Here is a 26272-nt window from a genome sequence, read left to right as displayed (position 1 = left end):
CTCCGGGCCGGGGACCGGCATCGTCGTTTGATCTGGCGCCGTCGTCTAATCTTGAAGTCCCCCAATCCGCTAATTGGCCACGTTCAAAGCTGCGCTGTCAGCCATCGCTGACATATTGTCACAAGCAAGGTGGATATCCCAGCCAGCGCTGCCTACCCAAATGAGCCCTGAAATTGTTTGAAATATTTCCATCGAAATGCTTCAATGGCTTTTCACTCTTGGTTTTGTGAAGTACTGAAAGTGCATTTTCATCTTGTGAGCGTTTGCAGGTGCAGCTATCACGAGTGGTGCTATGAAATTGATATTCCTCTACCTCGCTCATCACAGTCGAGGGGGGGGATCAAACGTTTGGCATTTGTGTGTGCGTGCGTGCACACAACCTTCTCAAGCATGCTGTCAATCATGATTCCTTTTGCCTTTACAAGCTCCACAAAATGACGTGTGGTGCTGAATCCAAAGGCAGCCTTCCCAGCAAAGAATGATAGATTCATACAAACCAAAACAAAATTCGAATCCAAGACACTGATCACGCTTGTGACCTATCAGTTCATATACTACAATGGAGTCAAATCTAAAATGACATCGGAATAATAAATGGAAAAATGTATTTAGTAGTGAATACCCATTCAGATATGAACATGAACTGCCATTTTTTTCACCTATCATCGAGCTATTTTGACTTGCTTTCTTTGCAGAATCTCGTACTGCACAGCAGACAAAAGCCAGGACAAGGTGTTTGCCTACGTGTCTCAGAGCGCTTTCAACGAGACGCTGGAGTGTCACGCCTTCCTCTGCCAGAAGAAGAAGATTGTAGGTTGTTTTTTTTTTGGCCCGACATTGACAAAACAAAAACCTTTTGAAACATTCACACTTGCAGCAATTGTGGCAGTTTGGCGCCATCTTGTGGTAGCCTCAATTTTACACTACACAGCCACAAATTGAGTTACACTTGCACATGATGAAATATTTTGTTTTCTTGGCACAGGCTCAGGCCGTGACGCTGACTGTCGCACAGGCCTTCAAAGTGGCCCTGGATCTTTGGGAGCTTGCTCAACAAGGTCATTTGAACGGCCTTCCCTCAAAATCCACAATCATCACCTCTTCCCATCCGCGTACGTTTGCTCTTGTCTTTGCAGATAAAAGCAGGAAGGCAAGAAGCGCATGTTGCTCCTGCGCAGCCGCCGCCACCAACGGTCACGGGGCGGCAACAGACGCTCGCTGCCTTCCCGCAGGTAAGAAGATCCAAAGAACTCAATTCCTGCTAAGTCAAGCTAGCGGCGTTCTCTTCAGACACGTCTGGCAGCGCCGACAAGATGCTGCGTCGGCCGTTCCTGTCCACCTCCATCAGCTCGCCGTCGCCTCGCAGCAACCCCGCTCGGAGGCGACCCGTCAAACACGACTCCTGGGTAGGTTGGCCAAAATGTTTGGATGGTCTACCTAATGAGCACATGGCACCCCAATCATGCTTAGCGTTTCGTTTGTGTGTGTGTGTGTGGGGGGGGGGGGGCTAATTAGTTCTGCTTGCGTGTATTGATTTTTGTTTTCTATCTGCGCAGGACGTGGACGACGGACTGGATGACCTTTTGGCAAGGTAACCTTCAAGCCGGACGCAATGTCTTTTATTCAGAATTGAAATGAGTTGAGGTCAAAAAAAAAAAAGGTTAGACGTGGTGCTTTTGTCTTGTTTACGTGACGTGCAGCAGCATGGACGTAGAGGACACAGGCAGTGGTAAGTCTCCTTGATGGATGTTTGGATTCCAGTGGACGCTCCACAATGTTGTGTGTGGCTCTGTAGCAGGCCCCCCTTTTCAATCCTCTCCATTTCTGCTTTTTATTTTGCTTGATCTTCATCCTCATCATCCTCCCAGATCTTAGACATCTTCTTTGAAGGATTCAAAACAAAAGTGTCCCCCTGTCTTTCCATCAGAATGGTCAAGCCCGGCTCCTGACCCATCTTTGCCCATGCAGCTTTGAATCTTGAAGTCGATCGGACCGCGAGAGACGAAGGGGATCGCTCGAGCCCGGTGGGATCAGTGTGGACCCACAATGTTGCCTCGATGAGGACAACCATCAAAAGCACCACCGCGAGGACCACCACCGTGATCCGCCACAATGCGGACAACTTCACAATAAAGCCACTGTCATTCTTGAGACACGAGCACTCGGTGTCCCTCACAAGCGCACAGCTGGTACAAGAACCCCGAAGAACCTTTCTTGGAAGACGGACGGCCGCAGCCATGTCTCGTTTCCTCCTTTCTTTTCTTTGTGCTTTTCAAACAAATTTGTTGAGGCACCTCACTTCTCCGTTTTGTATCCAAGCAGCACGTTGCCACGCTAACGGGCTGTCAAGAATATCTTGCAGTGAAACGTCGCCACATATTGTGTGGAATTTAATTTGACATCCGAGTAAGTGAGGAGAATTTGAGATGGGAAAGTTTTATTTGGCACAAATGAGAAATGTACACACATGAACTCTGACACAGTTGTCTTTTTTTTTTTTTGTTGATCTGGTGTTCAATTTAGCAAGACGCATCTCTACCGGCAGATGGCTTGCATGCAGGTCAGCAGAGTCCATCCAGCACGGTATGTGGAACATGAAATATGATTTTGCTATTGCAACGGACCGTGTTTTCTAGGATGTTGTAGTATGATAAAGTTCACTAATGCCAAAAAGTAAAATGCTCAAACCTCGACTGTATTGATTATTGCAAAGAGTAGCATTGCTTCTATCAAAAGATGCAAATTTACACTGATGCCGCTGCGCTCCCCGAGGTTGTGTGTTGCATTTGTGTTCTCTTTCGATGGGCGTCACACTTGGATGATGTTGATGGACGGCACGGATGGGTGAAACTGCAACACAAGAACAATGAATTGGCACTTGAGATCAAAAATGGCCTTGAAAAATTGGCCAAATGGAAGCGGCTGGCTGCCTCGCTCTGCCGCCATCGACTCTTGACTTTTCCATCAGCCGCTTTCAGAGTCCTCGAAAAGCTCGCAGCGGCAATTTGTCCTTGCTATTGAACTTGTCGTCTCAATACAAAAGTGACAATGTCAAAAGTGTCAAAGTCTGAGCCGGCCGGGATGGGCCACTTGGCGCCTTGCCTTGCCGACGCGGTGCTCCGGCGTGCTCCTCTCCGACGTGGGCTTGACCTTCTCCTTGTTGTTGCTGGAGTCGTTGTCCTTGATGATGTCATACTGGCGGCAGAACAGGGCGATGACGGCTGCACGCAAAGGAGGGAGGGAGGGAGGGAGGGAGGACGCAGGCAGGCAGGCAGGCAGGCAGGCGAGCCAGCGAGGGGGCTTCTTAAAAGTCTTCTCCAAATAAAAGTCGAGTTGAGCAAACCTACCTGCCCACATGAGCAAAACCACCACTATGATGATGAGCTCTCCTGTCTGCAGATGTCGTGACCTCTCCAGGCCCTGCACTGTTGGGTCATCTAGAGGAGGGAGGGAGGGAGGGAGGGAGGGAGGGAGGGAAGGGGCAGGGCGAGGGGTCGCACACCAAGTTGACCTTTTACTAAGCGCTCTGCTAATACAGTGGCCGCGCTGGTAAATACCCATCTTGTGCTACCGCTCGGCCTCCTAAGTGGATCCACACTCGGCGGGCTCTTAACCCGCCGACTACATGGAAATCTTCCAGCGCTCCGCTTAGCCTAACCAGCCCAGAAAATAGGCTCCCAAAGCTCACGTGGAGGCCATTCAAAGATGCATTCTGGTATCTGCAGTCTCAGTGTGGGCGTCCCCGGGGACTCGTGATGTTCGCAAAAAGTCCATTCACGGCTGCTCAAAGTGGAGAGAGAGCGAGAGAGAGAGCGAGAGAGAAAGCGGCGCAAGCAGGCGCCCCGATTGTGATAAATGCCGCAGTTAGCCGTCGGCGGCCATGCGAGCATCTTTTGCCCACTCAGCACTTTGCACTTGGTTAGCTTTCATAGGCGACTTCACATAAGAAGTGCTAATAAGTTGCGCGCGATTAAGTCGAAAGCCAAAGGAACAAAGAGTGACGCTGGCGGAGCTTTTTACTTTATGGCAGGACTTGAAAACGTTTTTATCCCAATAGTGTGTTGGTGTCAGATCATCAAATACGGAGGACAAGGTAACCGCTTCAGGCTTTGTTTCAATGAGCAAGGGATGTTTGTGCGGTCTTTGGCCAACCGACCCACCTTGGTTGGAACTGTTGGAGGGAAAGCGCTCGGTCTTCTTGAGCGTGCGAAAGTGGACCTTCTCGCTGGCTTGGCTTTCGCCGTAGAGGCCGATGGACTGCACCTGGATCACGTAGTCCGTGTCCTCCTGCAGGTCCCACAGGACGCAAGCTCGGCTGCTGGTGTTGACTTCCCGGATGAAGCGCTGCGTGTGCCGGTCCTGCCTCTGAAGGAGAAGCGTGAAGACCTCCACTTTCAAGTACCTTGATATTTGCACACTTACTTGCTGCGAGACTGAAAAGCCGATGACGACGTCCCCCTCGGGGACCTCCCAGGAGACGGTCGCCGAGTCGGAGCTGAGGTGAATGACGGACACGTTGACGGGAGCCGGCGGCCGATCTGACCGAGGAGGACGGAAACGGATCCGTGGATCTTGAATTTGGCCAAGCGGCGAGTGGCGAGGAGATACTTGTGCACAAGCTGTGCCGCTTTCCATCACTGTCACACTTGAGAATAACGAGGGCCCTCCCTCCTTTCATTCAAGGAAGACAAACTGCTTTGGCTACAATGCAGCTTGTCTTTTGTTCCCTCCCCACCCCCCTTTTTTTCCCCCCTGCTTGCGCTTGACAAATCGGGCTATTTGAAGGCACCACGTAGCATCGTTTGTTTCTTTTATTGGCTTCTTTTCAAATCCGCCTCTGTGGATGTTCCCTTACTGTGTCAGCGGGTGAGCATCTATCACCTTTTAGAGGACAGCTGATTCCAAAAGCGGAACAGATTGTAATCGAGGTTCTCTGCACGTCTGATTTGGGTCACACGACATGTTTGATGGGAATCACCTGAGAGTTGCTTGCCTTCCTTCTGAGCAAGAATCGCACATTTGCATCTATGCAAGTTCTAAATTGCTTTCCTTTCCATTCACTTTGAGACAGCTGCGCGGAGATGATTCTTTGACAAAGTTGCTCTCTGGAGATGCGTGATGTGAATCATCCTCCGAGCCTTTTTGCCTCTTGGGAGGAAACTCAACTCGGGGAAGCCTGAGGCGAGACTCATTATTTTCAAATATGAATTCCGTTTAAAAATGACACCTCAGTCACATGTTTTTCAATTTCAATGTGATGTGTACAATTTCATTTTGGGGTTTTTTGAACCCTCAAAGATGAATTTACCCTTTGGAATTCTCTTATTTATGGCTTCATGAAAGAAATATCAATAGAAGACACAAATCAGAGCTACTCTACTACTTAAGCGGATATTGTGAAATGAAAATATTGTCACAAATGATCGATATAACTGTCAATTTCTTGTATGCGGATGACATGATAGATAGACTGTGCGGGGCTACCTCATGAAATGTCCAAAAGAGACCTCGCTGTCATTTTTAGGATTGACCGAATGTGGAGTCACTTACTTGCCCTCACCAGGAACACGTCGCTTCCGAAGAGCAACAGGACCGCCGAGTGGATCACAACCAGCGGGCGGGTCATGGCAGGCAGGCAGGCGAAGGAAGCAAAACCCAAAGAAAGAAAGAAGAAAAAAAAGAGAAGACCTTCTCAAGCTGCCATGCTCGGACTGGAGGATGCAACAGAGGATGCGGCTGCGGCGGCGGCGGCGGCGGCGGCGGCGGCTGCGGCAGCGGCAGCGGCTGCAGGTGCTCAACCGGGCTCGGCGCGCGACGTTACGCTATCAAAAAATGACGGCGCCGTTGCGGAACATGTGAGTCAGCGACGCGAGCTCTCATTCCACAAGTGAGCGAGCGAGCGAGCGAGCGAGCGGCTTGGCTTTCAATGCTTCCGTACATTAGCGGAGATCAGCATTGAAAGCTTTGATTGACAGATGAGCAAGTTCTAACCCCCCCCCGAGAACATTCACGGCTAATGTTCGAGGACGCGTACATCAGACTTTTTTTTAATGACCATGTATAGTAAGGCGTAAGGCTTTTCTTTTTATTAAAAAATGACAATGTATAGTAAGGCTTTTTTGGGGGGGGTAAAAAAAAAAGATCATGTAAGGCTTTTCTTTTTATTAAAAAGTGACCATGTATAGGTTGCTTTGTTTTTTTTTTCGATATATATGAAATATTACCATTTTTTGTAAGGCTATTTTTTTCCTCCTAAAAATGACCCAGTAAGCTTTAATCACTATCAATTAAGACATCTACTTTAAATCCACATAAAAAAATTGTAGTACATCTATGTATCAGGTATGATACATCGATGTATCCTTGAAATCAACTGCATCTAATTGTCTCATTTCTGTCCACAGGCCTGCATCTGCAACAGAAGAACCAGATTGACTGCTAAAAGGCAAAAATCCCGTTGTTATTTCAAGGGCAACTGCCCAATAGAATATTTGCCTTTTTTTTTTTTGGGTCTGCCGGTTTCAAAATGGCCGACTTGCTGTCCTTTAAGGCCTGGCGTTTACACTGCAATACAATTTGGATGTATGTTGAGAATAACCTGATTACAAACACACGCTGTTTATTTTATGATCATTGTAGAATGAGTCATTTAACGCTTGATTGTTGTCTTTGTATTCATGATCATACTTGTATGATTATAAAATATGATGAGAATAATCACCTTTCGTAGTACCACTGTGACCTCAAGTGCACTTCTTGTAGAATGTATATTGTGCAATCAACAAACCAGTCCTTTGATTACTTTATTGATTTATTGACTTTTCGCATGCACATCCACACATAGTGACTAACGCGACGCTGCACATCAACGATCCATCTCTCAACATTACTATGACAACCATGCATGTGGCCGGCCGTCCGCTGACTGAATGCACGACGCAGTAGCTGGTTGAAGGGGACCAAACCTCACAGAAACACCTGACTTGGTTCCGTTTGACCAGCCACAGCAAGGTGTTGCTTCAGCTGAGCAAAGAGAGAGAAGTAGAAGATGAAGAAAAAGATTGAGAGAAGGTCTGTGCGTCCTCTTCACTCTTACCTAAACAAACACACACACACACAGATACAATATTACTCATCAAACATGAGGGAATATCTGAAAATAAAGCAGTATGGAGCAGAAAATTCCTATTTTTAGGTCTCCTTGCCCAAATGCAGCCGTCATTGACAGCACCGCATCCCTGAACCCTAACCCTTTGAACCCCCCCCCTCCCCTTTGAGCCCCCTTTGTGAACACCCGTAGTGGCTATAAAGGGGGCGACAGCTGTACCCTGTCAATCCTCTGAGCGTTGAGGCAAGCTAAAACTGGCGGCCTTCTTTCACCTGTTGTCCTGACACGCTCTGACCCCCCCCCCCCCCCCCCCCCCCCACACACACACACTGTCCCATGGAGACAAAGGCTTAACACAAGCAAGCATTTTTTATTTGACTGGGTGAAAAGCGCCCCCTCGTCCGGAGATGGAGTCCCCTTGGCACCACACACTTCCTTACATTCCATAAGTGGTTGTATGAATATGAGGATATAAGGAAGCATGTCCTCCCAAGGGGCAACGACAACTGGATCCTGCGTGGAAACACAATCCCGCCTTTCAGCGCTGAATAAGAACTTTCCAAAAGTCAAAGAGAGTGTAAAAAACAGGGGGAAAAAACATTGTGTGACACTCAAAAGTGTCCTTTAGGGCCCAGACAGAAATCAGCGGTGTCCATTTTAGAGAGTAAGGAAGCAACTTTAGGACAACATTTGATCACGTACATTAAACATTGTCATCAAAATAAAATGACCGACCTTTGGATGAATGACTTTGAAGCCGAGTTACCAGTAGCTGCCCTTTCTCTGTGTGGTCGGCGGCCAGCCGGCCGGCCGGCCGGCCGCCTTCCCACTCGAGGAGAAGAACAAAAACAAACAACCAAAGGAAAAAAAAAAGTCTCACTTTCAGTCTGCTGACGTTCAATGGAGTATCTCTGGCCAAGCAAGACCGTCCGCGCTCCCGTCCGTCCAAGCACGCCGCCGCGGCCTGGCCGCTCGGCCTTTTCTATCCCAGCCCGGCGAGGCGAGCCGCCCCCACCCCAACTCTGAAGCGGCCTCCCACCTGTTGGTGTCCTTTAGCGGTGGCGGGGGCCTCTCCTTTGCGCCTGCTGTCCAGCCCAATCAGGGCCCTTGACAGTGGGGAGCCCGCCTGTGAAATCACACCTCTCAGCTGTTCACACTGGCCTCCAGACACCCTACACCTCCATGGCTATGCCCCCCCCCAAAACAGCCCACCCTGCCTCCATTTCACACCAAATGTCAAAGGCTTCTCTTTTGCAGAAACGGGCAGAACAATGCCATGTGTGTTAGACATGTGTGGTGGCGTTGCGCAGCGGTCACAGCTGACGCTTGCATTTCTGTGACTGAAACGTTACCTCGGCCAAGGACGTTCAAAGTTGTCCGCCCGAGTGAGCAAAATGATTCTCCAAATTCTTACATATGATTGAATCAGGTTGTCACTTTTGAAATCAACATTGCTTCGCTTCGAGTGCCGAATTGTCTTCTGGTTTTTTTTGTGCTAGACTTTGGAGGCCTCGTGATCGCATGTCACAGACAGAAAAAGCAAGGCTTGTTCAAAATTGACAATCACGTCTTTCCTTCTTCAGGCTCGCCGTCGATACGTCCTCCGTAATTATCGCCGGGCCATTTTTGAGCGCTCGAAGGAATCCGGGGGGAACATATGGCCGCCAGCGGGCCTCTGGTTCATTTTCCCCTGCCGCGAGCACGAGCCATCTCGCCAAGGTCAACACCTGTGTTCTAAAATCAGCATCCGGGGTCGGGGCGCGATCGGAACCCGGGGCCCTCGTTCACAGAAAGCTCCGGCTGCGTGCGGGGGGGGGGGCTTATATTGAAACCCGACGCGCTCGCTATTTCCGAGGCACTCGCCCTCCAGAAATAGTAAGGTTTATTTTCAATTTTTGGGGAGGTCTCTGTCAGGAAGTCATCCAAATTGGACAGCGGTTCGATATTTCCCGTGGCCGTCGGCCAAGGTTGCGGGCCGCTGACCTCAAATGCAACATTTCCACTCGTGTCAGCTGCTGTGTGCGCTCGAGTCGCGGGTGACTTTTGTCATTGCGGGAATGCGTGGCCGCTTAAATCAGACACAATGGCCCAATGGCGAGTCGTAATCTCGCCGTTGCTCCCCGCAGGGCAGCTGATCGCCGCCACTTGTCGAGGGGCATTCTGAGGAAAGTCAACAATTTCACTTCAAATGTCAATAATGGGCCAAAAAGGCAGTATAGGGATCCTACGGACGTGTCCAGTCCATTTGGATCATGTTGCAGACTCCTTAGCTGCCGATACGGGATGAATGCCACTTCCCGGGCACGTCAGTTGCACCGAGGTTGACGCAGCTGTCGCGGGGAGAAAGTTGAAAGGTCGCCGGCATTTAGGCTCAAACAGGTGAGGATTTGGTGCGGCTCCTCCGACGTCAGGAGATTTGAAACGGGGGCCCCGAATGTGTTTGTTCCCGGAGGCGCTTTGGAGTTCCTCGTCTTCACTCTACCGTCTTTAGTGTGGTGTCCTAATGAGGTGCCGACGGAAAGACTCACATGACTTCATTCGCTCTTACAAGAATTGAGGGCATTCAAGGAATTGTCACGTCCTCCTTGTATTGGGGAAATGAATGGGGGACGTGCGCTCCACGTTACAATGAAATGAAATCAAATGCTTTTTTTCCCCCAAAGCCTCAATCTAAAAGTAAGCTAAGCTCAGACCGGCACTCAGAGCTGCGGCACTGCTGGATCACATGACCGGGACAGGTGGAAGAGCTAAGAGTCTTGATGGTACTTTCACCCACTCCCATTCCTCCATCATCCCGCCTCATGTGGGGTGTGGCCCTTTTGGCACAGTTGCCATGCGCTTGACATACTTGACTTCTCACCTGTGCCACAGATGTCTTTTCTGCAGTATATGACCTCATTAGGACTGTGAGGGAGCTGAAGTTTCTTCCAGCTGACTTTGGGGCCAGAGGAGGGCTACACCCTGCACTGGTTGCCAGCCACTTGCAGGGAACATTCAACCTATCAACAATTTTGCAGCACAGAAGGCAAAGTATCTTATGCATCACTTGTGGCAGGCTTTGTTTTTGCCAATAAGGATCCTGGACTGCTCCAGATTATGCACAAGACTTTAAAGCTTCATAACTTTCCTCCTTTATGTCTTTAAGTTTTTGCATCTTGCAATATTAAATAAAGCGAAAGAGAGAGATCTACATGTTGCTGCCAAATTCATTATTGTATATTGAGTGTGTCTAGTGCTTTTAATGTTTTTAATATTCGGGTCAATTTAAAAAAAAACTGAAGAAGAAGACGTAGAAGAAGACGACGACGACGACGAAGAAGAAATGGACCATTTCCGGTGGCATATTTGACTGACGGACCGAGCGGTCGGTCCCTACGCGTATCCATCTATACCCTATCATTTTTCTACGACACTTATAAATGACACAACAAGAGAAAAGAAAAAAACATTTAATAATCCCAACACGACGGCGGCACTTTTCGATGTTCTTTGAAAGTTTGCGAGCATTTTGGAGCCCTCAAATAAGACTTCCGGTAAGCTGCGGTCGAGCCGAAAACGATTGATTTCGCTCGACATGCTCGCACTTAAAAAAATCATTTAAAAGTGGACTGGATTCACAATCCATATGTTGCCCTTTCTTTCAAAAAACAGAGCCAATGTTGGTGACTGCTTGTCGCCTGTCCAAAGCGCTGCAGCTCACCCTGGCGGTCATCAAACCAGATGCAGTGGCTCATCCTCTCATGCTGGAGGTATCTCGTACCTTCATTCAAGAATAACACAATTACAAATACCCCTTCTTTACATGAAAACTTACAAATCCTGTCTTGCAGGCGCTTCACCAAAGTATCCTGGATAACCACTTTGTAATCGTTCGATGTAAAGATCTGGTGTGGAAACGACAAGACTCTGAGCGCTTTTATTCTGAGCATTCAGGTGCGGTGCGGTGCGGGACCCAAGCTGCCTGCCAGCACGCCACTGAGCGTTGTATTAACTTTGACTGTCATCTTGATTGATCTTCAGGGAGATTCTTCTACCAAAGGCTTGTTGAGTTCACGTCAAGGTAAGCAAGATCCTTGAAAAGCTCTTGTATAATCAATCATATGAAATGGAACATCAAATTTGGAGCATGACCTGGAGAGTAGTCAGGGTCATGCTTGTTTGCTCCGGCACAGCGGCCCGATGCGGGCGTACATTTTAGCCCGAGAGGACGCCATTTGCCACTGGAGGCAACTGATGGGTCCCACCAAAGTGTTCCGAGCCCGATACACCTCTCCGACCTCCCTGCGAGCTCAGTTTGGCCTCACGGACACGCGCAACACCACTCACGGCTCAGGTGAGCTCTGCCTTCACTTTTGCGAACCGATTCTTAAATCTGTGATGACACACATGGCCATCTTGTTGTCTTGTGTTGAAATAAGTTGCTGGCAAATATGAAGCTGTGACATCAATCATACGCGCTCACTTGAGATTTCATTGCAGGCTTAACTGTAATATGGGCAAAAACGAGATTGTAGCTAGCCAGTTGCAACTAGTGCTGGTAGCTAACCTTAGCTTGAGCTAAAATGTTGTTTTTGTTAACTACTGTTAATATTGATGACAAAGGTGATTTTTTTAATATTTGTGTTGCACAAGATTGATAAGTCTTTATATTTACATTCATTTCCTAACTTTCCTGTGTGTACGTATGTCTTTTCTTCACATTCTTGTCAAAAAAGATTCAAATCCCGCTCTCCTTTCCTCCAGATTCCGCCGAGTCAGCCCGCAGAGAAATAACGTTCTTCTTCCCGGACTTCCGGCCCGACGAGTGGATGGAGAGGGAGGAGCCATCTTTCCGGTCGGGACGGATAGACTACGATCCTCGGCAACACGTCCACACACTCTCAGGTCAGCGCTAAAGCTGAAATCTGATTTCCCCTTTTTTCAAGGATGTGATTGTATTATTGTGATGTGCTCTGTTGTTATTTAATCTTATGCTCTGTAAAGTGCTGTATAAATAAAGATGAATTGTATTGTATTGGTGTCACTGAGAGCATCTTTTATTGTTTTTTTTACAAAACACCAATCAAGACAGAAGTCAAGACACACAGTAGTACAAATAACACCTAGAAAAACATTCACCCCAGTCTAAAAGTGCAACCTTCAATGTCAGCTTCCGGAGCTAAAGTAGAAATTTCATCATTTCCCTCATTAGAAATCATTTGTGAGTTTAGCTCAGGCGTGTTCAGCTCTCGTCCTCGAGGGTGAACTCAAGACCCTCGCTCCCTAAAAAGTACTAAAAATACTTGATTGTGCCACGTTATTCAAGCCCTTCCACGAGCGCAACACTGAACGTGACCCCAAAAATACATCCACAATGCTTGGGCCCTTTTCTAAGCAGTACAGAAAGCTCAAATGTGAGAAAAGTGAGTTGTCAAATCCTTTTCCAGAAATGTAGAAGTAACTGCAGAAGAATGCTTTTCATTTGATTTTTGTGTTTTATGATCCTAAATACATGTTGCTGGATTTGGAAGCTAGTATGGTTATGAGCTACTGTGAAAAAAGATGCGACGGAATGGTGTCGCCTTGCGCGTTGGCAGCGGCGCCGCCGGCGGGCGTTTGGACGACAGCCTCGGAGGGCGTCAGCACCTCGTAGGTGGTCAGCGACGTCTTCACCTTGCCGTTCTTGTCCACCTGATGGATGCTCTGCGTCACCGTGATGGTCACCTGCTTGGTGGACATGCGGTTGTCCTGCCACTTTGTCTGTTGTGGGCAAATCGGAGTCTCACTGCGCTTGAAATGGGAATCGTCCATGGCCCAAAATGCAAATGACGTCGGGGTCACTCACAATCTCCTCGGTATGCAGGACGCTGGTGCGCTGCACCGTGGTGGCCGAGGAAACGGGGGCTCCCTCCTGCGTGTCCAGAACGCCGCTGCCGCTCGGCTCGACGTGGCTGAGGCTGGCTTGGGACGCCGTCGAGCACACTTTGAGGTAGGCTTGAGCGGGAGGCGGGAGGCCGTCCTCGAAGATATCGGGCACTGAAATGCAATCGTGACAAATATCGAACAAATGCACGGTTACGTAAGACATGGGCTGCATGCACGCACGCACGCGTGTTGAGATGAGAGCCAAGTGCAGTCTTTTCATGTGCTCTTTTGTCCTTGAGTGTCCATTCATCTCCTCCAGGCCTCAAAGCACAGCAGAAAAGCCCTTTTGCAATGACGCTTTCTTTTGTCCCCTTACCAGGACCGGCGTTTTTCTCCGAAGCGAAGCAGGCCTCGGAGCCGTCGGACGGGATGCTGTGGATGGACGAGAGCGGGATGTCGGTGTCTGTGGCGGTCAGCCACGTGGACTCGGTCTCTTTGGTCCAGCTCTCCAGGTAGCGGGGCTCCAGCGCGTCCGTCCTGCTCCCGCCGCAGCCCATGGCGCTCACGCGAGCTGGCCTCCCATCACTCCGGTCTGGCGGACATGCTAATGAGTGTCGTGCTCCCTGCGTCTGCGGCGGGCGACGAGACGATGATGAGCGCTTCATTCGGCACGCTGCAATCCGCTCATATGCATTCGAGACACCCGAGCGAGCGAGCGAGCGAGCGAGCGCTCCAATCACAGCATGAAGGCAGATGAGAATACAATATAGTCTTCATCTGACAAATGTTCCTTCGCCTTGCTTTAGCTATAGATAAGCAGGAATAAACTTCATTATGATTTCTTTCTGCAGCTTTAAAGCAAACTCCTACAGAATGTTCACTCCTCCAAAAGTGGAAAGTGAAAGAAACACACTAGGCTTTCTGTCTTGGAGGCCAATTAGGACCTCCAATTATTTCCAAGTGGGCCACTTGTTTAAACAGGAACACATCGAATCATCCATTAGAATCGATTTTCCTTTCACAAGCCCAACGATGAATCGATTTGTAACCCACAAAACCGGTGGAGGTAATACCTCAATCGGCCACAAGGCAGCACATATCTCATACTACACGGTCGAGGTGACGCACCTGGTGAGCAATCAATCTCCTGTCAAAATCAGATCAAACAATTATTAACTCACTCATATCAATATGTATAATGAGTCGCTTGCTTGTTAGGACCACGTAACGAGCTTATTCCCCATCGAAGAAGCATCATGTTGAGCTCCGGTAAGCAAGACCTTTGCTTGCTAAATGGCGTGACCTTCATGCTAATGTGTTGACCTTAATGCTAATGTGTCTGCTTTAGCTTTAGTTTGTTTTGGTCAAGAATTTGGTTAAAACCAGTCGGAGTCACAGAAGTGTCGAACACTGTTTCGTTTGATCATGTTTTACTGTGAAAAATGAGTAGAAGAGGGTGCTCATTGGCGATTAGCGGTATGCTAAGCGTAATTACGAATTGCATGAACGTTTTAGGTAATATGTTTTAAAAAATCGAATTAACCCCGACTACTGCTTTAAAAAAAAAGTTACAAGCACTCCAATATATATCTATCTATATCTATATATAGATATAGATATATCTATCTATCTATCTATCTATCTATCTATCTATATATATATATATATAAATAACTATCTTAATTATATTTCTTATATTACGTTGGTTGTCTGTATGACTACATACTAAGTGGGTCATAATATTAGGCATAGTACGATGCAGTGCAGTCGCACATTATTGCGAGCAACCACACTATATGCTGAAAAAAATCCTCCTGCAAAACACACACACATACTTGTAGTTGCTACTACGTACGTTGCACGCCGTCCACGGGGTCCAAAATCCATGCACACGGTTAATGCGTGTATTGTGTGCAGGCCAGCTGGGACGAAAGAAGCAAAGAGACAGCGCCGATTGAAATGAACGACGATGATTGCTTATTGATGTTGGCCGGCGAGAGGCTCATTCATCGGGATGGAAGATGAAGACGATGGCGGTGAGGTAAGGTGATGGAGGCTTACCGCTGGCTGGATGGAGGAAGGAAGGAAGGAGACTGTCTGTGGTTGTCTCGCTGCCTCCTCCTCCTCCTCTACCCCTTGCAGGATAGGATGCGGGTCTCCCTGCCAGCCCCCTCCCGCACACCCAACACGTGTTGTCAGGTTGTAACCCATGGTGATCCCAGGCATCGTTCGACCTATTCTGGGGGAGCTGAAGCATCCCTAAAAGCTGCCGAGTGCACTCTTTGAAACCTGAAAGGCTCCTTTGAAACCTCGGTGGTGAATGAATGCTCCAGAAAAAAAGAGAAAATATTAGGAACCTAAAATCAATACAGATTTATAGTGACACGACTACCAGTGAATAACGGAAAAGAAAATGACCCGTGTTCAGAAATAATTCTGTATAGTAAGTAGTCCCCTGTTTTTAAAACCATTGTGATGTGTACCGCAATTTCTGTCCACAAGAGGGCAGTCACATCATTTTGTCGAATGTAGAAAAGAAAGAAACAAGCACCAGAATGGATCGAACAACTTATCCTGCGCCCTTTGACTTAATATTTTGACAGCACTGATTGCAAAAGTTCCCGTGAGCTACAATTTGAATTGTTATTCATTTCCATTTTTTTCTGGTGATTGTATTCGACGTGAACTCTTCCTGGGACTCATGAGGGTCCACGTTGACAAGTTCAACTCATGAGTCATGCACTCGCTCTCCTGCCAAAGTGTGACTCTGCAACTACAAAATGAAAATAGTATCCAACATGCCAGTGTTTTTCTGTTACTTTGGTCCTCAGTCTTTTACTTTATTGGGCTATAAAAGGGTGTTTTAAAAAATGAAGGTAGGTGCGCAAAATAGAACCTCTTGCCAGAAAGCTAAAGAATGCTTCCAAATCATTTCCACTTAAAAGGAAGACTTAATTATGCGCTGGAAAGATAATCAGCATATGTTTGCACCCAAAAAAAGTCGATGGTATCGTACGACGAGATTTTGCTATCAGTTCATGCCGTGTGAAATATTCAAGCAGATGGCAAATACTGATATGCTGCACACTGCGAGTGTACAATTACAAAGTAAGTTTTGCACATTGCATCAGCTAAGAGTTGACACTTTACTCACGTGGACATGACAGTGGAAATTCCATTTTGTTGTTGTTGTTGTTGTTTCGAACCATGCCAGAACCCCCCCACAGAGGTTGCGCCCTGTCTATCCATCACGTCCCAACATGAGCCTTTTTCATTAGCGCAAAGTGCTCCAGAGTGGCAGTGGCGCAACATCATTCAGACAATTGAAACAATGGAAGCACTTTGACCTAACCGCGTCCGTCAATCATCGGATGCTGGGGGCGGCGTGGTAGATAATAGATCATTGAGCGTAAAAGCATGACTTTAGTAGCGCTGAAACTCCTTTACCACCACGCACGTCGAGGCACGTGATTCATCGGAAGCGTCATCGATAACCACTTCCAAATGCGATTCCACCGCGCCACCGAAATCCGACAATATTTACACTCCACTATCAGATCATCTGTTTGATAACATTTGACGAGCGCGGCTAATGAACGTCGACTTTGAATTATTCATGCGGCAAACTCCCAATGCGGCGCCGTGTTAATGAGAAGGCAGCTTTACTTGACTCTCTTCTATTCTAATTTGAGTGCAGCGTGCATGACGTGAGGTAAACCCGCTAAAGCGATTAAGCCACTTAAATGCAAATTTAAAGGCATTCTGCCAACACCACGCTTTTATGGAGTCAAATTGCAGAGCGCCCGCTGCACTCGCGACGCCATCTTTGGCGCCCCCGTCAACCCCGGCCGCGTGAGGCAAGATGAAATATCTCGATTAGCCGCAGCCATGAGACTGGAAAAGTTCCATTAATTCTTGCTGTTGACAGATGATGCGAGGGGGGGCGCTTAATTGGGCCCCATCCTGTCGTGCCCTTTGCAGGTCAGGTTAATGGAGGCGCACGTATGGTGATGGACTCTATTTTATTTGATCTTTTTTTTCAGGTTAGAGCTTTGTAATTGTGTGGCACTTAACCACAGAGGCGGCGGCGCCCACACACACACCATGCACTTATTTGATATGTAACAAAGTTTTTACGGCTCTATCGTATCTTTTTATGCAGTGTGGCTGAGCGAGTAAAGCGCCGGACGAAGCATTCGGGCGGGCTGGACCGGACAATTAGACGAGTCGGCTGCAGCGAGTGGGTGAAATGAGCGTGATGCAATCAAAGGAAAATGGAGGGATTGAAACTCTTCGCTTGTAAGCGTGCAAAGAATTGTTTTTCTTGACATTTGCCACACATGACAACTTTCTTTATTGTTCTTTTTGATCTACAGGTTGCCGCATCTGCAAGACAGCAAGCGGCCAATTCCACTTGTGAAGATTTACGAGGGATGGCGACGGATTTGTGTCCTGCCTGCGATTTATAACACGGCTGCCTGCGTCAGGAGGAATTGGAATTGAAAAGAAGCATTTCAGACAGTAAGAGGGAGCGCCGTCCGTGATGATTGTCATTCTTGAGGATGAAAATCACACCGACACCGGCGTGGCGAATAAAGACCGCATTATGAATTGGACGGTGAGCAAAAAAATTCATTCTCTCAAGCTGACGCGCTGACGTCTCCATGTGAATTCTGAAAGCAAAAGCCAGACAATAACATCATTATCTTTCGGACTCGTCTCCTAACTGTGAAAGTTCAGAGTGCCGTTAATGGAGCAGGAATAATAATAATTAGTATTTTCTTTTGTTCTTCTTGGCTGCTTAATCAGCCGTATGGTTTGACCCTCCTTTGGTGACATCAATCCAAGTAATCACGCTGCTCGCAAAAAGTGCCATTAAAAAGCGGAAGGGGGGGGGGCATCCGCTGCTAATTTAATGCATGTCCACTTAAAGCAAGAGGAAAAAAAACCTCCAAACTGTTTCAGATGCACAACTCTTTCTGTTTTTGACAGTGAAGCTGAAGTGGGCGTGGCTTAAGCAACTGGAAGTCTCTTTTTGGAGCCTTTGTTCACGCTGCCGCTTGTGGTGAGGTGAGTGCCTGCCTGCCAGCAACAGCTCGTATCTCCCAAAAACTCGAGCGAGCGACTCCTCGCACTTATCACGAGGCACCGCCGGACCGTCCAATGTTTCATTGGCTTTTGTTTCGGTTTTACAATAAGCGCTTTGAGGCGAGCTCGCTGGCAAAGTTGAGCTTTAGCAGAAGGCCGTCTGCATCATCTTGATAAATGTCAACGTCTCCGAGCGACGTCCGCCTCCGCCCACGCAGCCCCGCATGAGCAACGTGACTTATTGCCACTTGATCTGGCGCTAATCCCCGTCGCGGCCGACGGGAACCGACGACTCTCCGCGAGAGGCCGCTTGCATTTCCGAGGAACGACTTTGAATTCCCACCGGCGGGGCGGGCGGACGCTTTTTAAAGCCGCTTTGAAAAGGCCAGCGATCCCGACGAGGCGCTCCCGGCCGATAAACACGCTCGGCTTTGTCTGCCAGATCGCTCGCTCGCTCGCTCGCTCTTTTGGGTTTGGCTGCCGGATTCGCTGCATTGTGGCTTCGGCCGCTACCGCCTCCTCGCTTTTCTGATTGAAAACATCTTTGAGCCGCAGCAGATGAAATCACGCATATTGTATGACAAAGTGATCCAACAATCATATAGCTGTCGGGGCTTGCCGCCATTGCGCTGGCCTTTCTTCCGGATTGACTCAACGTCTCCAAACTACAAAGCGTTGCCGTCCCGAGAGGGCTCGCTCCATCTTTTGCGGCGCTTCGCAGCCGTCACGTTGGCAAAGTGGGCCTCTCCCGGTGGACGTCAGTGGGCCAAACATCAAACGCACTGCCTGCCTGCCAATTTTTTGTTTTTTTTAGGAGAAGCTTAAGTGAGATAATTGTGCGCTCATTGGGGAGAATGTTGACGCAGTCAGAGCATTTGACTTAATATGACTCACAAATGCTTGCTTAGCCGCTGAAGGCCATAAAATACGACTCGACTTTACACTGATTGGACCGGCTAATGATGAACCCTAATGATGCGCAAATTTGGGAATTTTTCAAATTTGGTGTGCTGGGCTGGTAGATGTGAAAAATGTGCAATTTGCATTCTTGCACAGATGAAGCAAACGGCGTGGAAAGTCTGCAGTGGGTGCGCAATGGCCCGTTCACTTGCCCAAGACGTGATGTGAAACTGCATTTCGTTAACAAAACTTTCAGACTGCAGCGGTGGAGTCGCCATGTTTGGAATTTCATCCAACAAAAAGCATTTCTCATTCAATTCTTTTTTTGTAATTTTTTTCATTCTTCTTATCAAGAATCGTATTTTGATGTTACTTTTTTTTTTTTCTTTCTTTCTCATCCAAACAGATTTCAGCCTTTTCCGTGTCTATGTGATCTGCCCCGGGAAGGTCGTTACTGGCTGATGTAAATGCAGATTTGAAATTCAATCATGTCAGCAGTTTTCTGTTGCTTGATTGGTTGGTCAAAAAAAAAAAAATCCAGACTAGCAAAAGAGATTTGTTCCACCCATGTGAATACATTGAAAAAAATGACATCTATGCTGAGTATGATGTCTTCATTTTTAATGTTTTCTTTTTAATCTCTTGAATTGAACTCCTATGTGTGTTTTGTAGCATATGGATTGTTTTGAAAAGGCAACGCGCCAAGCAGATGGCGCTCAGCGCTCATCTCGGCCAATGGAACTCGATAGTGCTTTCGAAGGAACATCTGCCGCCATCATAAACTGGTCTACGGCACACGAGCGAGCGGCCGTCCGGAGGACCCGATGTCGTTTGGCCAAACTGTTGGTTTCGCATCTGCGCTTGTCGTCGAGTAGCGACTCCACATATATTTTGCATGTTGCCTTCCATTTATGGCAAATAGTCTATGTTGGAACAAATCACGTTTTTCTTTTGCCGACTTCTCACGCATGACGTCATGGAGATTTTTTTTTTTTGGGGTGGTGAAAAACCAAACATTGAGAAACAGATTTGGTTCTAACTGTCATCCAATCAGACGCGTCTGTCTCGTTTCAGGTCAGGGGCCGGCTCGTCGGGAGCGGGGCGCCTCGGACTGCGTTCATTTATTCTGATTCGTCAAGTGTGCCGCAACATGAAGACAGCTGCTTCAAATTGATTGTCACACTTGCAGGTGAGGAAAGCGGCCGTGCCAGGCGCCACACGCTCCCCAAATCACATTAGCTGAAAAACCTTTGGAGTCCCTTTCAATACAACAGCGGAGGCTGAGGGATGATTTACTCACGTGAGGCAGCCTCCGTTTTCAGTCAACGGTAATAATGGCAATAACAACGGCGTGCGTATGCATGGGAGTAATTGATGTGACGTGCAACGAGATGAGCTTTCGCACGCTAACAGATGATGAGCGGCTGCTGTCAGCCTGTCAAGGTTCTTCATTTCTCTTGGCTGGCTGACAAGCGCCTTTGTATTTGGGATGAGCATGGGAAATGGATTTCGACAAAAGAAAAGAATCACAGATGTCCGCAGGCCAACCACCAAGGCGCAAGCAAATCATGACGGGGCCACCCGCTTACACTTTGAAAATCTGCAGACCGGACCATTTTTACCATTCAGCCTTGCGCCGATTGATGGCCGTATCATCGCGCGTGTGGATCGGGGCGTAATCGATGCGATCGTCAGCACATTTGATCTTCCTGTAGCGTAAGTCACGAGGACGCTCTGATCGATGGCGGCGAGCAGCTGCTTCGCGCCCGACGGGAAAAGACCATTTCAGTTGAGGTAATTTACTTGGGCGGGTTTTTAACCTTTAAGAGAAGCGCTTAAATCTCAATGTCGCTTTTTATGACGAGGCTAACCGTGGTCAGCGTTTTAAAAGAAACGATGGTCAAACTGCTCAAGTGGCACCTTTCGACATGTTCACCATAAAAACTTGGGACGGGCATAGGAATCAATCAATTGATCATTAAAAATTCAGTCCGTTGTGCAGAATTATAGAGCTTCATTTAGACACAAATAGTGCATTGCCGCTAGCTTAACTCTTCAATATGCCCTCGCAGATGTAAGGACAGGCGGCTCGGGGATGAATTATTTCCATCAGTCGTAATCCCGACCCGAGGTGATAAGCACATCCGTCACCTTTTGAAATATGCACGCAGATCGGTCAGCGGCGGGTGTTTACGGCAGGTCGCCCGTCCGCCCGCCCGCCGCAGGGGCTGGGCTCTAATAAGAACTGGCGTGTCGCACGTGAGTTAGCACCTTATCCTTCTCGTTTCATGTTAGCCAATTCACGAGGCACTAAATCACCGACGTATAAAGCCGGCGCGCGACATACAAAGGGGGCGGGGCTAAACAATGACATTGTATTGTATTGACTATCTTTCAAAAGGAGTCTGGAAAATACAGCGCTTGCAACAGGAAGCAGCCAAAAGTTAATTTGGCCCAAATTAGCCACGTTGCTACTTCATTAGAGTCGCCGAGGGAGCTTTGCGTCAGACCTGCTTCCTTTCCTGTCTGACTCGGCTCGCCTCTTCTGCTGGCATGTCTGTAAAGTTCATTTGGGGATTTTCTGTCTCTGCCGGCGCCACATCCAATGTACTGTACAAAATATAGCGTATCCATTCAATTGGCGTAGCTTGACTCGCCTTGGGGCCTTTTCCGAGTTTCCGCCTTCCGGTCGGTTCTTACGGCCACAGCAACGTGCGTTCCCGCAGATAAGCCGCACGACTGAGCTTGATTGACGCCAGGCCCTTCACCTCGGCTCCCGCTTCCGTGTTCTCGCTCGTCCCGAGGAGGCTCGCCGATAAACGTCTGGGCGATAAACACTTTGCCGCGCTGTCCGTCTTGTTAAAGGAAAAAAGAAAGCCTGGGGGCATTCTTGTAGAGCAGACAAGGCTCTTGGCTCCACTCTGGACGTCTGGACCTCAGTGAAAGAAAACCCAGAGCTCATTACGTAAGGCGAGCGGCAGGAAATGAGCCAGCCCGAGGACATGCCCATCACCCATCGCTCACTTTGGCAGCAGCAGCAGACTCCGCATTAAAGGCCAAATGGCACAAAGTACTCAAATCTACTTAGAGTAAGTACAAAAGTATTTGGACTTGGTGCTTGCCACCACTGCAGAAGAAAAATAATGGCGAGCGTGACAGCAATCAGGCAAACCCGATTAGCCCCTTGATGACTCCCGAAGAGATGTTGTCGCTTGACTCCATCCTTCCCGGAAATAGTTTGCCTGCAAAATTCAATGACCGATGGATGTGCGCGCTGTCAATACAATGATGGCCGCCTTCATATGAAACTTTCAAATCCAATCAAGGTCAGTCCAGTCCAAAAAATGACTGGACTGACGGGAGACGGATTTTCCCGCCCGGATCGGTTGGAATTGAAATGTGGCGCGGGGGCCTCAGCTGCGTCCTTACCTGAGCGGAACGCCGCGCTCAATATCAGATGGCGCAAGATCAACGAGGTCAGCGCCGACCCGGCAGCAAATTGAAGCCTAGCGGGAGGGAGGGAGGTCGTAATTTGACACCCGTAACCAGCGACGGTCTTTTATACCTTTGACTGAGACCAGCAAGGGATTCAAAGAAAAACATATACATAATACAAATGAAAAAGACATTCAAATAAAAAAATATAAATACAAAATGAAAAAGAATTGGCTCACAAACTGAGGCTGAATCATCACCTTTGCGAATGCCTTTTCTGCTGGCTGCTGCCAAATGGCGGGCGGGCGGGCGCTCTTCCAAGCTCTCTCGCCGCTCGGCGGGCCTGGCTAATGGGATTTCCTCACACCACAGTGGGAGCTAATACGCCAGGATAGTAATATCTCTAGGAAAAAGGTGGTCCAAAATTGAATTGGCCGCCACGAGGAAGCAACAGAGCCAGCCGGCTCTGTTCACCGATTGTGTCACGCTACCAAAAAATTCCCTCCGAAGAGATCCGTCCGTCCCCTGCATCTCAATGAGGGAAGAATCAGCATCGATATTAGGTGGCTCCTTTTGTCAGCCATTGCTTTGGGCACGTCTCGGCCGCTGGAGAGAACAATTGCAAATGTCCATGTTGTTTCTTCTTCTACTTATGTGTTATTATGTCGGAGCAAAGTTTGTGACCTCATCCGCCGGTGACGGTCGGACGTGTGACACCTCCGTCCGTCCGCATTGTTCTTCTCGTGTTACAAAATGAGCTGAGGTCAGGGTGACACGCCGCCTCAGCGTCTATATTTAAACAGTACATTGCATACGTGGAGGTGTTAGACGTCTGCGTCGAGGGTCTCTCTTTTGACAGCGCTTGTCCAAAAGTTGCCACGCTGACCTACTTTGTCCCGTCAATGTCGTCGCAAAAAGGTCCCAAATGCGCAAAAGAGACGACAATTATTCTTAGCGGAACGAAAAAGCCGACGCGTCGAACCCAACATGGGAACGAAAGCAGGCAGCTGATTTTTTTTTTGCTCCTAGTCTGATTTCTCTTTTTGTGGTTTACCCAAGGCTCCAGGCAATTTTTGCTTTTTTTTTTTTTTGCTCCTAGTCTGATTTCTCTTTTTGTGGTTTACCCAAGGCTCCAGGCAATTTTTGATTTTTTTTTTTGGTGTGAGCGCATTGGCTTGAAATTTTAGAGTAGCAATTTGCTGTCAAGACATTTTGATGCGGCTGCATCTTCCTGTCCATGCCATGTTTCTTGATGGGAACCCCCATTCCCTTGACGCCATTTTATTTTCCCTGAAGCCAAACGGGTCGTGAAGATGCTCCCCGTGTGTGTGCGGGAAGCCCAGCTGCAACCGTGCAGTGAAGCAGAAGCAGTAAGAATTTATTATCCCCAAAGCCAGCGTGGCCGAGAGCATGCGGCCAAGTGGCGGGCGGGGGGGGATTTTTTTTTTTGCACATGCCTAATTATAACGAATGTACAGTCAAGACAAAAAGAGCTTAATTAAAATGCACTTTGCCGCGCTGAGCCGTGTTTCTGTGCCACTGATCAGACGGCGCCTTGCTCTCCCAACAACCCGCCCCGATTGTTTCCTTGGCCCCGGAATCCAATTTCATTTCAGATCAAATGCATTATTTATATTGCCTCCTTTTTACACCGACGTCGATATACGGCCGTCGTGTCTGCGAGATGCGAGCGCCTTCGTTGATTGCCTTTTCATTTGTACGAATGCGGACGCCAGATGAAAAGAATGCCGCCGAGGCAAATATGAACAAAGACAAACTCGTCGAAATTGCAATTTATCAAAAGGTGGCCCCGAGCGGCTCGTGTGTCATTTCCATATTAAAATACGGCCATCGCAAAAAATAGATTAAAAAGGACATTAAGGTGTCATTTGCAAGCGCGCCGTCTTGGCGAGGTCACGAAATCATTACGTGCGCGGCAAATAGCTGTTAGCCCGAGGCACTGAAAAAAGAAAATAAACTTTGTTTGTCGGCAGAAGAAGCAACAGGTGACAAAGCCCGTTTGAGGGCAAAACCCGCTTGATTGAAAAATAGCAAAATGATTGGGACGCTGCTGCCAAGGACGCACAAATTAGCCGCAGTAGCAATTGTTGATTGAGAGAAGGTCACAAAAATGCAATTGATGTGAGTCTGAATTTCTGCCGCGGAATATTCATTCAAGCGCTCGCTGAGCGCTGACAGTGACAAATGAATCCCAGATGGCACCTTCACGGACACGCGTGTCCAAACCAGACGGCGGGATTTCCAACCCTGCGAGCCAGAGCATGCGGTGCGCTTGGTCATGACAAGAACATGTGTTCAAAGAAGGACACAAAAGCAGCCCCGGGTCATAAAAAAACAACGTTTTCCCCCTGCAGACACATGTGAAGTCCATTAGTCCCCCCTTTCCTTTTCTTTTTCTTCCTCCCCTTTTTCTTTCAGCCCAGTGGAGAGAAGGAAATGCTTCAGTCCCACCGGTCTCCTCCGTGGCACCGCCATCGCTCATCCGGCAGCTCGGAGCGGCGCGAGTGGCAACGCGTGAGGTGGCGTTGGTTTCGGCCAAACAGAAGGAAAAAGCTCTTCGTGGACCTCCTTCATTCTCTGCCGCAATCGCCAAAACGCAAGAACAACAAGCGAGATCACAATTTGGTACGTTTTCAAACACGACTTGTGTGCGCAGCGAGAAGAGAACAAATTTCTTTTTTGGGTGCCACGTTGCGCGAGGCCGGTACATAAAAAACACAGCAGGCTGAGGAAATTATTTATGTCCTTCACTTGTGTCCTTCTGTTTTTATCGAGCCGCTAACATCTGCTTTTTTCTGTCCCTCTAGGTTAACATGCGGCGTTGGTGGACGGGCGTTCTGGTTGCCTTGATTTCCATGGCAACCCCGTCAACCTGCCAAAGCGGGGACGGCGATTACGGCTCGGGCTTTGACGCGTACCCCGCCGTAACGGCCGCCGCCGACGAGCCCGCCTCGGAGGAGACGTGCTCGGTCCGCTTCGGCACCCGGGGCGCTTCGGCCCGCCTTCTGAAGGCTCGCCGGGAGGAGGTGGCCTTCCTGCAGGCCATCCAGCACGCCAACCGGGCGGTGATCGAGAACCTGGTCCAGTACGTCGGGGCGGAGCTGGGGGCCGAGAGCTACGAGGACGTGATTCGGGCCAACGTCGCCGGCGCCCAGGAGGAGCACCGGAGCTGCCGTGAGGTGCTGGAGAAGGCTGAGGAAGACCTGGAGAAGCAGCTTCAAGGGGAGCTCCTGGACACCCTCGCAGGGATGCAGAAGTAAGCGCGCCAAGTTGGACGCAGCACAGACCGAGCCAGCAAGATTCACATTTTTCATTCTTCCTCCGTCAACTCTTCATTGGCATTTCCCGGACAGAATCCGAGAAGAGTCTGCGGCCTTTGAGGAAATGCTGCGGGCGGCCACGGACATCGCCGGGCGACTCGAGAGCTCGTCGCAAGGCCTTCACGCCTCCTTCGCCAAACAGCTGAGGGACACCATCCAAGGCCACGTTTAAGACTCGCCCCGTCGTTCCACGGACAGACTTTTTTTCCCCCAGCGCCATTCTGACGAACTGCGCAACGATATTTTCCATCCATACGTTATTGCGGCAATTAGGAGAGAAAACATATGAAAGCCATCTCCTGTGTCAGGTCTGTAGACACTGTTGGTCTCCTCCGGAGCGAGGTGAAGCTCCGCCATCTGGCGCTTCATGTTGCCGCTGAGGCCGTGTCATTAAAGAGGAACGACTTTTACTTTCCAATATGAAAACGTTCAACACTTTGATGCTTGTAAAGTCAATTTGGAGCTTTCTTTCTAAATACACGCCACATGTTGAGAACAAACTCTGAATCATGTGACGGCGTGTGCGTGAAAGCGAGAGAGAGAGAGAGAGAGAGAG

At 48.6% G+C, this 26272-nt stretch overlaps 5 protein-coding genes across 23 annotated transcripts in view; 3 read left to right on the top strand and 2 right to left on the bottom strand.

Annotated features, from left to right (window-relative positions):
• Positions 1 to 5639, top strand: part of si:dkey-71h2.2 (low density lipoprotein receptor adapter protein 1-B) — an 8979-nt gene extending 3340 nt beyond the window's left edge. Inside the window, exons 4-11 of one of the 13 annotated variants that reach the window (XR_005096671.1) lie at positions 696 to 810; positions 986 to 1058; positions 1137 to 1232; positions 1276 to 1469; positions 1521 to 1591; positions 1701 to 1729; positions 1928 to 2406; positions 2524 to 2614. Coding sequence is in view for 10 of the 13 variants with exons in the window: in XM_037245069.1 (XP_037100964.1) it covers positions 696 to 810; positions 986 to 1058; positions 1137 to 1232; positions 1276 to 1469; positions 1521 to 1591; positions 2524 to 2605 (631 nt within the window). In the remaining 3 variants the exon portion in view is untranslated. Of the gene's footprint in view, positions 1 to 695; positions 811 to 985; positions 1059 to 1136; positions 1470 to 1520; positions 1592 to 1700; positions 1730 to 1868; positions 2407 to 2523; positions 2690 to 4293; positions 4335 to 5563 lie in introns of those variants that run through there. The other 12 variants (XM_037245074.1, XM_037245072.1, XM_037245070.1 and 9 more) reach the window with 12 other exon arrangements.
• Positions 634 to 14906, bottom strand: baalcb (BAALC binder of MAP3K1 and KLF4 b). 2 transcript variants are annotated; one of them, XR_005096674.1, is made up of 6 exons: positions 14808 to 14906; positions 13329 to 13581; positions 12933 to 13123; positions 12439 to 12847; positions 864 to 870; positions 634 to 643 (listed from the first exon to the last, which is right to left on the bottom strand). XR_005096674.1 is itself a non-coding variant. In XM_037245089.1 (4 exons), the coding sequence occupies exons 2-4, from the start codon at positions 13507 to 13509 to the stop codon at positions 12635 to 12637; spliced, it is 585 nt and encodes a 194-aa protein (XP_037100984.1). In that variant the 5' UTR covers positions 13510 to 13581; positions 14808 to 14906; the 3' UTR covers positions 12121 to 12634. The 2 variants fall into 2 exon arrangements, 1 of the variants encoding a protein (XP_037100984.1); XM_037245089.1 differs by lacking the exons at positions 634 to 643; positions 864 to 870 and having other exon boundaries at positions 12121 to 12847.
• Positions 2421 to 5749, bottom strand: fndc4a (fibronectin type III domain containing 4a). Of its 5 annotated transcripts, XM_037245087.1 has the most exons (6): positions 5551 to 5749; positions 4423 to 4538; positions 4161 to 4365; positions 3348 to 3437; positions 3103 to 3221; positions 2421 to 2850 (listed from the first exon to the last, which is right to left on the bottom strand). In XM_037245087.1, exons 1-6 carry the CDS (start codon positions 5624 to 5626, stop codon positions 2809 to 2811), a joined length of 648 nt encoding a protein of 215 aa, XP_037100982.1. In that variant the 5' UTR covers positions 5627 to 5749; the 3' UTR covers positions 2421 to 2808. The 5 variants fall into 5 exon arrangements, with proteins under 5 accessions (XP_037100982.1, XP_037100979.1, XP_037100981.1 ...); XM_037245084.1 differs by having other exon boundaries at positions 4161 to 4538; XM_037245086.1 differs by lacking the exon at positions 5551 to 5749 and having other exon boundaries at positions 4423 to 4660.
• On the top strand, positions 10421 to 12122 carry nme6 (NME/NM23 nucleoside diphosphate kinase 6). Its single transcript, XM_037245090.1, has 6 exons — positions 10421 to 10641; positions 10760 to 10857; positions 10939 to 11041; positions 11129 to 11168; positions 11281 to 11441; positions 11852 to 12122. Exons 2-6 carry the CDS (start codon positions 10765 to 10767, stop codon positions 12001 to 12003), a joined length of 549 nt encoding a protein of 182 aa, XP_037100985.1. The 5' UTR covers positions 10421 to 10641; positions 10760 to 10764; the 3' UTR covers positions 12004 to 12122.
• Positions 14892 to 26216, top strand: si:ch211-142k18.1. Of its 2 annotated transcripts, none has more exons than XM_037245082.1 (8): positions 14892 to 14993; positions 17115 to 17251; positions 17329 to 17473; positions 19347 to 19403; positions 20015 to 20129; positions 24820 to 25021; positions 25204 to 25652; positions 25750 to 26216. In XM_037245082.1, the coding sequence occupies exons 6-8, from the start codon at positions 24833 to 24835 to the stop codon at positions 25886 to 25888; spliced, it is 777 nt and encodes a 258-aa protein (XP_037100977.1). In that variant the 5' UTR covers positions 14892 to 14993; positions 17115 to 17251; positions 17329 to 17473; positions 19347 to 19403; positions 20015 to 20129; positions 24820 to 24832; the 3' UTR covers positions 25889 to 26216. The 2 variants fall into 2 exon arrangements, with proteins under 2 accessions (XP_037100977.1, XP_037100976.1); XM_037245081.1 differs by having other exon boundaries at positions 24815 to 25021.
• Positions 26217 to 26272: the final 56 nt, after the last annotated feature.

The sequence above is a fragment of the Syngnathus acus genome, chromosome 24 (genome assembly GCF_901709675.1).
Source record: "Syngnathus acus chromosome 24, fSynAcu1.2, whole genome shotgun sequence".
Classification (NCBI taxonomy): Eukaryota; Metazoa; Chordata; class Actinopteri; order Syngnathiformes; family Syngnathidae; genus Syngnathus; species Syngnathus acus.
The sequence above is the reverse complement of the archived record's forward strand: the minus strand, read 5'-3'. Positions and strand labels throughout refer to the sequence as shown.